General features: G+C 39.8%; 1 protein-coding gene across 1 annotated transcript; it reads right to left on the bottom strand.

Moving 5' to 3' along the window:
* Nucleotides 1–3,882: 3,882 nt before the first annotated feature.
* Nucleotides 3,883–10,622, bottom strand: mep1a.1 (meprin A, alpha (PABA peptide hydrolase), tandem duplicate 1). Its single transcript, XM_008398129.2, has 14 exons — nucleotides 9,891–10,622; nucleotides 9,783–9,807; nucleotides 9,643–9,687; nucleotides 9,525–9,565; nucleotides 9,286–9,361; nucleotides 8,121–8,238; nucleotides 7,231–7,406; nucleotides 6,929–7,150; nucleotides 6,683–6,829; nucleotides 6,381–6,596; nucleotides 4,902–5,363; nucleotides 4,232–4,408; nucleotides 4,074–4,146; nucleotides 3,883–4,001 (listed from the first exon to the last, which is right to left on the bottom strand). Exons 1-13 carry the CDS (start codon nucleotides 9,942–9,944, stop codon nucleotides 4,097–4,099), a joined length of 1,809 nt encoding a protein of 602 aa, XP_008396351.1. The 5' UTR covers nucleotides 9,945–10,622; the 3' UTR covers nucleotides 3,883–4,001; nucleotides 4,074–4,096.
* Between the last annotated feature and the right edge of the window lie 134 nt (nucleotides 10,623–10,756).

Below are 10,756 nucleotides of genomic sequence, written 5' to 3'. Positions count from 1 at the left end.
CTCTTCCGGCTTCACATATCACCACGCCTTCACCCCAACCAATCAGGACGCACCACCTTTCTACCTCGATCCAATCACCTGGCAAGAGCTCCTTCAAAAGGCGARGCAACCACAGATCCACCCGCTTCAGYTGTGCTTCAACCCACCTCCTCCCCGTTTCCACCACCAGCCTCCCAGACGCCTCCAGGTCCTCTCAAGACTCCTCTCTCCAAGCTCCGCTCCACCACCAGTGACTGGGCCCGGGGGAAGACCTACCTGAGCTTCGTTCGAGCCGATCATTCAAGCTCGCTGCGATTCTCAGCACGCACGTCTTCCGCCGGTGTCCGAGCGCCAAATTCTCGGTCCAATAAAATTGTCTAACTGCTGTTTCTCTCTCTCTGTGAGTCTCTACAGATTGGATTATTATTATTATTATTATTATTATTATTATTATTATTATTATTATTATTATTATTATTATTATTATAATAAAATAAGATAATAATAATATAATATGTAAAAATATAATATAATAATCAATATATAGTAAAATTATATATATATATAACATAATAATAATATATAATAATAATAATAATAATAAATATATATAACAATAATGTTAATAATCGTTTTTCTTGGGTGAGATTTTGTAAAATTGTTAACAATTCTCTTGCCTATAGAAGAAACATGTAATTACCATGAATCTTCTGGGAATTAAAAAATAACAATTACTGGGATTGGTAGATGTCTAAGAGCTTTGCGGATATCTACCACCTAATTTAGCTGACTTTAGCTTGTGAAATCAGCTTAAAATGAAGATGTACACCTCAGTCGGGTGAACACATCCGTTACTGTACAGGCCTTTCCACATTCATATCACATCTAAAACACACTTTTCCAGAACCCCTTGCAATGTATGACTGTTGTCCTGGGTTTTTTTTTTTTTTTTTTTACATGCTACTTATTTAAGTGTTGTCCTTTTATGACTGTATGAGTTTGTAATTTTACTTGATTCCTGTAGAGTTTGTAGAAAAGTGCTATGAGGGAGATTATCCAATAGATTATTTCAAAAAAAAATTTTTTTTCCTTCTGTTGCAGAATTCCTGTCTGGTATGGCAGCACGACGGTCCCGCTCAGAGGATCACCCGGGGAGAGAGGTGGCGACGTGCCCTCGGGAAGAGCCCGTGCGACATCCAGAGCCCTCGAGCCCGGTGCCGCCCACCTGCACACCTCCCCAAACCACCAGAGCTGAGCCCCGCGCCCAAAACTCTGTACCTGCACGAGCCAGTGAGCTTCCACATCCAGTTGGGGGCCTCGCCGGGCGTCTCAGAGACATGCAGGTGTTACCTCCACCCCGTCGCCCAGAGGGACACGGGTTTGAAGGGACTTCAGGAGAAGGTGGCGGGTCTCAGTTCGGAGGAGGAAGGTGTGACAAGCGCCATGAGGTAGGAGCAGCTGACAATCCCGAGGTATTTGGAGCTCTCATTCGCAGGGTAGGAGTGATGCCGTGCACTTTTCAAAACCTCAACCTTGGGGAATTTTCACGAGAGAGAATGGCAGGCCATCGATTCCACGTCGGACATCTGGCGCTTATCGGTGTGGTGTCTTCTCTCAGGATGGATAAAGACCAAGACATAGCCGCAAGTCAGCAAATTATTGCTGAGACCCTGGCACCGAACATTCCCATGCAGTTATGCCTTGGAACGGATGAGGCCCGAAAAGAGTTGGATCGCATTCTAGGGAATGTAAAACGACTCTGATTGCGGGTGGTTCATAGATGCTATTAACCGTATGCAGGAGGTGAATGGAGTGGTTGGGGACATCTATAACCAAAACACTGGGGCCTGGTGCAATGACTCCACACTTAAGCAGAAACTGGCCTTCCTGCTCAGCATCATCATGAGTCCGGAGTGCCGAGAGCAGGATCGATGCCTTTATGGTGTGTTCATTTTGCTGATCTCTTTCGCCACACGTGGGAACCTAAGCCGCCAAAAGGCCAACCGCATCATGAACGAGCTCCGACCCCTTATGCCTGTTCTGACACAAATGTTCCGTCATGAAGATGTAGCACTAACCTATCAGAACTTCGGCCATTACCTCAACGATGAAAATACCCATGTAGTGATGGCGCGGTGGCTCAGCCAGGTTCCGCAAGGAGTCATCCGTCTTCGGGTCCTATTGGCCCAGGCTGCCGGATCCAGACTGACAGCCTGGTGGCCCGAGCAATTCATGAGTATCCAAACTTCCCTTGGCCGATCATCGCCAGGCTATATCCAGCAGAGTGGGACAACATGTGCCGGGCACTGGACGCTGTTGATGGCCGCATTTATTATGGTTTCAGAAATGACTTGGGCCCCGTCAAAGCGACTCTGTTCAAACCGATCACTTGGGTTGCTCACGCTTTGCTCGTAGCCCTAGGAGACAAAGCACTGAACAACTACAAAGGGATTCTCCCAGACCCCCGCAACAAAGATATGGTGGCTCGCATTATCGAAGAGTACACCAAGTCTCTTGGGGCTCATGATGAGCATCTGTTCGACACGTTCACTGTTGAAGAGATGAAGTATTACGTGGAAGTTCAGCAGGCCATTCTCCGGTATCCAAGCATCGCCACTGAGCTGGTGAGGATGGACAGCCACCGAGGTGCCAGAGTGGGGGAAGAGGATACGCCCGACCCACGTGATGATGAGTCTCATTACTCTGAGGGATCTCGCTACGAGCGTGATGAAGAGTTTAAGCCAGGCAAGGATGATAGGGATGACAGGGAAGGCAGGCAAGCCAGCGGGCCTGGTTCCGATGTGTAAATAGTATTACAGTTCTTGAGAGTTCGGTTTTATTTCAGTTGTACCAGTTCTCAGCGTTTTTGTTCAAGTTTAGCTGGAGAAAATCCAATAGTCTGTTATTGCAGAAAAAAAAGAAGAAAAAAAAGTGCTATGCAAAAAAGTATTATTATTATTATTATTATATAAATGGTTACTGACAGCCTTCAATTTCGCAACAGGAAGAAGATATGTTTGCTGTTGTGTCCAGACAGGTAATGTTGGCTCCAGCTCGCTGTTAAGCTGTCAAAAGCAGTGAAAACAATGAGATTTTTCGACAGTAGCAGTATTTTCCTGTGCTTCAGAGTTTCTTATAATTACTTGGGGGAAAAAAATCACAATCAGGTGATCCTGAGTGGAAAAAGTGTACTTAAAAATCAGCTGAAGTAGGCAAAACTGGAAACCAAAGGTTTGCTATAACAAAAAGGTCAAAAATAAATAATACTATTTATAAAAAACAGTTATAAAAAGCAAAAAGGAGGCTAACACTTCATTAATAAAAACGCTATGTGGTTAAAACCTGAATTTAAAGCTGTTAAAACCATAAATATTAGGCACCAATTTTGTTTGATTTGGGTAAGTTAGTGGAAGATTTGGCTAACCTTTTGACCTTTAAACATTCGTTAATATCCTGAATATCTTCAAAACAAAACAGCAGAGTTCTTGGATATCATGCTTGATTTTGTGAAAGCCGAGGGGTTAGTTGACGTTTCATGACCTCAGGAAACATTTAATACTTTTAAAATGATAGCGGCACAAACAAAACATTTTTGCTGCATAAATGGTTGACACTGATTTAATTTGATATGAAGAAGGTACAGGGGGCCAACTCGTGTCTGTGTGTAACTTTATAGTCAGTGTCTGTTAACATCTCACCTAAAGTAAGAAAAATGTAGCGGAACAATTTATTAGTACAAAGTACAAAGTAAAATAGGTATTTGTTAAGACCCCCAGGGTCTTTTTTTTTCCTGGACCACAAAAGCATCGAATCTATTAAACACATTTTTTTCCTTTAAGATACATCCTCCTAAGTGACTCAAAACAAATGTACCAGAGTTGTTTATGGAACAGCAAACCACACTCTTGTTTAAGGCTTTTATTGACATTTCATAATGCATTGCAATATCTTCTAATACATCCTGTGCCGTCATCTTCACAGATGTTTCTTCTCATTCCAGCTCCATGTACTCCAATTAAATGCTTCAAACGAAAACAAACATTTCACAATAATTGATCTCATTAAATAAAATAATGCAGTTTGTAATTACTTACCAGTTTGTTGTGTTATAAAATCCTTAGTCATGCGACACAATAGGAACTTCTGTTTTGATGAGTGATGTTATGTCTATAGAGAAGGAAAAATCTTGTTTGCATTGTAGGAGCATTAGATCTCAAACTTTTATTGATTGAGTCAAAAAAAAAAAACGAACCTTCAAAATCAGCAAAGATGATGAGGTCATCATCTTTGAGGTAATTGCGCCGCCTGAGGTCAAAGTGCTTGATGAAGTTCCTCCAGCCCCATGATGTACCTCGGTAGCACTGACAGGTGGAGTCATACGTGCCGACCTTGGAGGGATTATCCCACAAATACTGTCCGTCTGATGATACTAAAAGCAACAAGAACAGAAACACAGTGAGGAACAGGATTCCACACCTTGAACGATGATGTAGTACAGCCTGTGTTGACAGGTAACTAGCATTACCAATGAAAGCAGCTATAAAGATCAATGATCAAATTTTGTTGTCAAAGTACATTCTGTCTCCCAAAGTGCTATCCAGTTACTGCTAGCAAATTAAGTTTACACCCAAACTGCCATTGGTCTGTCTTCATCTTGCTCGCTTCTCCTCGCCCTGAAATCCCATGGCAGCATGGTGTACCTGTGCAACAGCTAACGTGGGAAATAACAACATAGATGTTGTCCACCTGGCGTTAGGTTAGATTATTAGTAAGTAGTAAGTTTTGTGTTGTTTCTATTAGGCGGTTCCTTTGATGAAGTAAAATCACAGTCTGAGTACATCTTACATTGGAATTCCATCATTTTTGCAGTGATTTTTACTGTCATGAATCCCTTTTCCCTCAGGGCAAAGAGACATACTCACTCGTCATATCAGTGGTGAGGCTGCGAGCAGAAGACATCCTTTGCAGAATATCTGGGTCTTGGTCCATCACCACCAAGGTGGCTTGTCGGTTGACAGCTGGCCACTTCATCACAGCATCATTCTCCCCACTGGTCAGGTGGAAGTAGAGCCCTACGTAGTTCCCAGTGTAATCACTGTAACTGCTCAGTGGCATGATACGTATGCCGTAACCGTAGCCTTCGCGGCTGTAGAAGCGAGGGCTGTCAAGAACAGTGTTGACATTAGCCGTTTCCATGATCTTAGAGAAGTTACGGATTGTCCACACAGCGTTTGGGCAGTGTGTCTCCATCAGGCTGATGTCGTCAATGTAGATGCCTCCAGTGGAAGAGGTGGGGTCTCCGCGCGTGGCTTGGAAAGCATAGCGAAACTTAACGTCTATCTCCAATGGAACATGGGCAATCTTCCAAGAGTGTTCAGAATTGGCTGGGTAGAAAGCAAAGTTTAATGTTTAAGAAATAGTGTAGTAACAAGGTTAATTTAAAAACATTGTTCAATATTGAGCAAGCAGTTCTGATTAGGAAAAATTCTTCCACATTTACTACTTCAAATGTAGACAACTATTTTGGGAAAGGCACTAAACATGGCTTAGTATTTCTCAGAAGTATTATTGTGTTTTTTTTTCCTGCAACAATGTGAAAAGTATACTTTTATCTGTAAATTGATTTTTACTCTTGACCCAGAAAAACATTAGCTTGATATGCCAAAATAAAAAGGGGAATAATTGTTTGGTCTTGTTCTGTTAGCTTAACCTAAATGGCAATTTAAAGAAGTTGTTACCATAATCAGCCAACACGCATTGACAAATTCAGTTTTAGAATTTGTCATTGCGTGCAAGTCAGCACTAACAATTCGCCTAATTTAGCATAAAGTCTAATGGCAGCTGGAAGGCAAAATCTGTCTTAAACAGTTGATAAAAATCTATATCTGAAAGTTTACCTTTTAACTCATCAATGTTGATTACTCAAAATAGGAATGTGAGAAAAAAAAGTATTACATGTTAAATTTATTCATCAGCCTGTAATCGATGTATATCTTGTATAAAACTTTACGTACAGTGGACTTCCACCTATTTTCAGATTTTTCTGTATAACAACTCCATATTTGCGGAGAATTTGCCTGTTCTTTAATTTTTTTTGTAGAGCACATCTAAATTATTTGAAAGAAAATGCAGTTTTGTGCAACAGAGATACGTAGGCCCAGTAACACTTGACACGCTTTTGGCTCCTGGAATGTTAAGGCAGCTAAAAGGTATGTGTTGTTCCATCAGGAGAGCCTATTTGAGTATTTTTTAAAATACCCTTAATTTGAATACTATATTTATTCACTTGTGCACCTGTTTCACTGTGGCTCATACTCTCTGCATGCAAATCGGATTAGATAAGTTTCAATGAATTTCAAGGAAAAACTCCTGTTAGGGACTCTGAAACTTGTCCCGTTTACCATAGAAGGTATGTATTTTCCTCATTTTGCGGACAGTGCCGGTGCCGTCGTCTATCTTGGCCCATACAACTAGCTTGTCTTGGGCGCTTCCAGTCATCTTGTAGAAGAACTGCAGACACTGGAGCTTCCTTTTGGGGTAAAGGGTTCGGGATTCTAGTAGAGCAGACTGTAGAGGATCTCCAGTCCGGGTGTTGAAGTACATGAAGTATCCTGCATCTGGAGATAAGTGAAAGAGGAGTCTTCTAAAATAGTCTGAACTTCAGTTTTGTTGGGTTTTAGAAGTGAACTTCTTCAACTCTGACCTCTGCACCTTCCCAGGAGCGTATGATCCTCATCCCCTGCGCTGCTCTTCAAATGGACCCAGTCGGCATCGTCATTAGAAGACTGGATCATCCCACAGATGCTTGCATACTCAAAGGAACACTGATCCAAAAGGGTGAGAGGCCCAGCTATGGTAAAAGAGAGGGGCAACTTCAATGTTTATTTCTGGGGATTTATATTTCTAACTAGAAAGTCCATAAGAAGCTGACTTTGCAAAATTTACATACAGCAGTTATACATCCGGTTGAGCCTCAGGGTGTCCATCTTGCTAAAGTCAAGGTATTGGCCAATGATGTTGTAGAACTCTGGGATTTTGGTGGTGATTGTGGGAATGGATTCATTCTTGTTGAAGGAGAAGGGTCGGTAATGCATGACAGATTCATAGTCATATGCCGTGTTTTGATCGGTGATGAAGTCATCGTTGTATTTGTTGAAGTTGTGCTCGAGTCCTGCAGAGGATTTTATCTTTACGTCAACTGAAAAACATTCAAACTATCATTTCATTCACATATTCAGGTGCTGGAGGTACCTGGTGTCACCTGGTCCAGCCAAATGTCAACATAGTCATCTCTGTCTGTACGAGACTGTTCGTGGTAAAATCCCAGAGCGTGCAGCAGCTCATGTTCAATCACGGCCTTATGGTCACACCCTGTTCCCAAAGACAAGATCTGACCATTCTGCTGGTCGCCAACGCTTGAGAAGCACCTGACAGGAGACGGAGCTGGTTAAAGACAGAATGTGTCCCATAAATACAAGTCACTTCAGTGCTGTTTGTTGCTGCGTTTCCATTGGTCATACAGTTGCGCAAATTGGAATTACAAAAATTTATTAGCTTAATGGAAACACATTTTCTAATAAAAAGCTTTCATGTGGTTTTGTTTAGCCACGTGGCTCGAAATTTTTATTTTTTATTTTTTGCTAAACTAATGGAAACACTTTTTTTCGTGTCATTCAAGTCACTAAATCAACAATCCGATGTTGATGAGATAAAAAAGATGACAGGAAGTGGCAGGAGCATGATGGGGCGCTATGTTTTTTTATGACTTAGCGAGTGAACAAACTTATTCATGTGTTACTTCTTAACACCACAATTTAGAAATTGTGTTTTTTTTTACATCAGCGGGATATTGACAAAGTTTTGCACACAAAACTACAAACTACTGTCAATACGATTAAAAGGGTGTTTGCTTGTGGACTGATGTGACAAAATTATGAATTTTTGAAAGGTATGTGCCCCGTTACATCTTATTTAAAACTAACCCATTTGAAAAGAAGAACATATTAGGTTTTCATGGAACAGTTCATTATGCTTATACCATTTTGGCAGATTTGACAATTGCAAAAAATTGTCAAAACTTCTGGATATTGCTCAATATTTTGGACATGGAGTGAACAGAAAAGACAGAGTTACTGCCTTACCCTCCCCTCTTCTCAAACTTGATGTAAGTTTTCTCTCCCTCATACGGCTTGAAGTCAACACAGGACTTGAGACGATACATCTCGAACGCCTGGTGGACGCAACCTTTAGCGTTCAGATCTGAACAAAAGAAAAAAGAACTGACAGGATGATCAAGTACAATGTGAACAACAAACATATCCCAGGAATAATTAATGGTCTTTACTGTCACTCACAGGCTCTAAAGATATTGATAGATGTTTCAGAGCTGCTAATTTATTGATTTAAATTCTCAGTCAACATGGATAAGTTCTAGAATATTAGTTAAATTAGCGTTTTAAAGAAATGAAAAAGACCACTTAGCTACTATTCCATTTTCCTAATCAGTAAAATTTAACTAGATAGAAAATCCACAAAAATTATTTTTTTAATATCTGAATGTCATTAAAAAAAAATGTAAGCATATTTTTCTGGTTTGAATAAGGACAAACCAAACTGAAATATTCAGTAAAGATGTGAGTGGATGTTCTGAGTTTTGGGACTGTTAGCAACAGAAAATATTCTGATTGAATGATCAAGTTGGAATAATCCTGATCTCGTTTTTATCTCCTCATTCATCTCAAGTGAGTTACAACATGCTGATCATGAAAGTTTATATATATATATACTGCTCAAAAAAAATATAGGGAACACTTAAACACTTAAGTGTTCCCTTTATTTTTTTATGACAGAACCCTATTATGGATTTTAAACTTAGTTCTTCAGGACTTACCTCACTGTGTTTCCTACCAACTGGTTTGTAAATAACATGTTTTATTTTAGAAACTAGTGTTTCATTTAACCTACTTCTCTCTCTCTGCCCCATTTTTTCTGGATTTGTTCAAAGGTTCAGTCACGGAAACCCTCACGGAAGTTAAACTGGAAATTAAACTTAGCTGAACCAATTTAAATTACTTTAAATGATGCCTAGTATTGCATTCAAAGTAAATCCTATGTAAATTTCAATTTGCTCTACATTGTAAGCTATCGGTTGACTTAATATTTCATTCAGCAATATTTAAATGTTAACCTACTTTTACAGCATTTATTTCTCTGGAATTTATCAATTCTTTTCTTTGAACTCAATCAACTACTCATGTTTGAATACAATCATTCAGTGAGAGTATCCTCCACATTATATGAACTCACCTAAATCATCCCCAAGAATGTAAGGGATTGGAAATTTCCACCTATATCTTTGGTTGACCAGGGCATTCTTTTCTTTCTGCAACATAAAGTCACTTCAGTAAAACACCCAATCAAAAAACACACTATTATCTCAGAGATGTTGCCCTTTAGTCTCTAAGGATTACAAGTACCAACGGCTCTCAATAATTACTGACATTAACGTGATTTAGCAAAAGAAAAATCGTCTGGTTCCAACTTACAGGAAGCAAAATGTCTCCCTCAAAGAGGTCGGCATCAGAATCTGCAGCAAAAGTGACCACGATTCAACGTGTTTGTTTTAAAGTTAATGTTATGAAGTCAAGCACTGTCACTGCTTACCAATGTTTAGGATGGGGTTCTCATCTTCGCCATTCTCATACACCTCTGCAATACATATACATGGGTTTGTTACCTGACAAATTGTATCTTATTGTTATTAAAAAAAAATTATAATAGAAGTTTTCTCCCATTTTACGTACCGTGTACTTCACTGGAACGCGGTATCTGAACAAAGCAAATCCAGTAAAAGTGAGTGCAATTAAAATCAGTAACACTCACTATGAATTCTGCATATATTCAGTACTTACGGTGAAGGATGTAGTCAAAACCACAAGCCCCAGCAGAAAGAGTCCTCTCTCCATTGTGATAGAAAGTGTGTGTGACAAAATGCTGCTGCTGGTTTAAGTGTGCCCTCCGATGTGTTCGAAGGGGATCAGGTTTATGGTGATGAACCAAAGGACTTTGACTCACACTGTTACTGATTGTTACGGTAAGTGGTTCTCACATGTGCACCTGCTTGTTTGTTGTTGAACTGTATCCGATAGCATATTATCTAATCTAACTGCTAGCATCTTATATTGGACGCTCATGTTAACTAGCAACATAAATCCAGATGACTAAGAAGATTATGAGATATTCCAGGGTGAATTTCAAAAACACAAAACACCAGCTGACTCTGCAAATCCTGGTGAAGTTTCCTAGGAGTGTTTAAGTTTGTTTAGATTCAGCAGATTTCAATTGGCGAGTTTACAAGAAACTTATACCAGGTGACTATGGCTTAAAAGTCAAAAAGGATAGATATTTGATTAGAAGATTGGAGTAAATGACTGGAAAACTAGTGGTTCCTATATTCACTGTTTGACTCGGCAGCCTTTTAAAGAAGGAAGTAAAAAGCCCAACACACCGGGAATTTCTAGAGGCTTTGAATTCCTCTATATCTTTCAGAAGGGCATTTTTGTTGATGTCAGAAACAGAACAGAATGTCTGATCATTTAAATAAACATTATGAAAAGCAGTTTTTATTTCTTTCAAATGGTGAAATTGTTTAACAGTTGTTTTTTTCAATTTCATGAATATAAATTCAAATTTTGAGGGGTTTTTTCTTTTGCAAATGAAAAGCACAGTTGACAGACCCAACTTTGCACAAAAAGGGATAAGAAAACGCTCTGCACTC

The sequence above is a fragment of the Poecilia reticulata genome, linkage group LG21, assembly GCF_000633615.1.
Source record: "Poecilia reticulata strain Guanapo linkage group LG21, Guppy_female_1.0+MT, whole genome shotgun sequence".
Classification (NCBI taxonomy): domain Eukaryota; kingdom Metazoa; phylum Chordata; class Actinopteri; order Cyprinodontiformes; family Poeciliidae; genus Poecilia; species Poecilia reticulata.
This window is presented reverse-complemented; position numbering and strand designations above follow the sequence as displayed.

Excerpts from the sequence above, each read along its gene's own strand:
- mep1a.1 (XM_008398129.2), bottom strand. The coding sequence starts at position 9,944 with ATGGAGAGAGGACTCTTTCTGCTGGGGCTTGTGGTTTTGACTACATCC. Across the intron at positions 9,566-9,642 it reads GAACCCCATCCTAAACATTG|ATTCTGATGCCGACCTCTTT; the intron begins GTAAGCAGTGAC and ends CTTTTGCTGCAG. Across the intron at positions 7,407-8,120 it reads AAGTTTGAGAAGAGGGGAGG|GTGCTTCTCAAGCGTTGGCG; the intron begins GTAAGGCAGTAA and ends GTCTCCTGTCAG.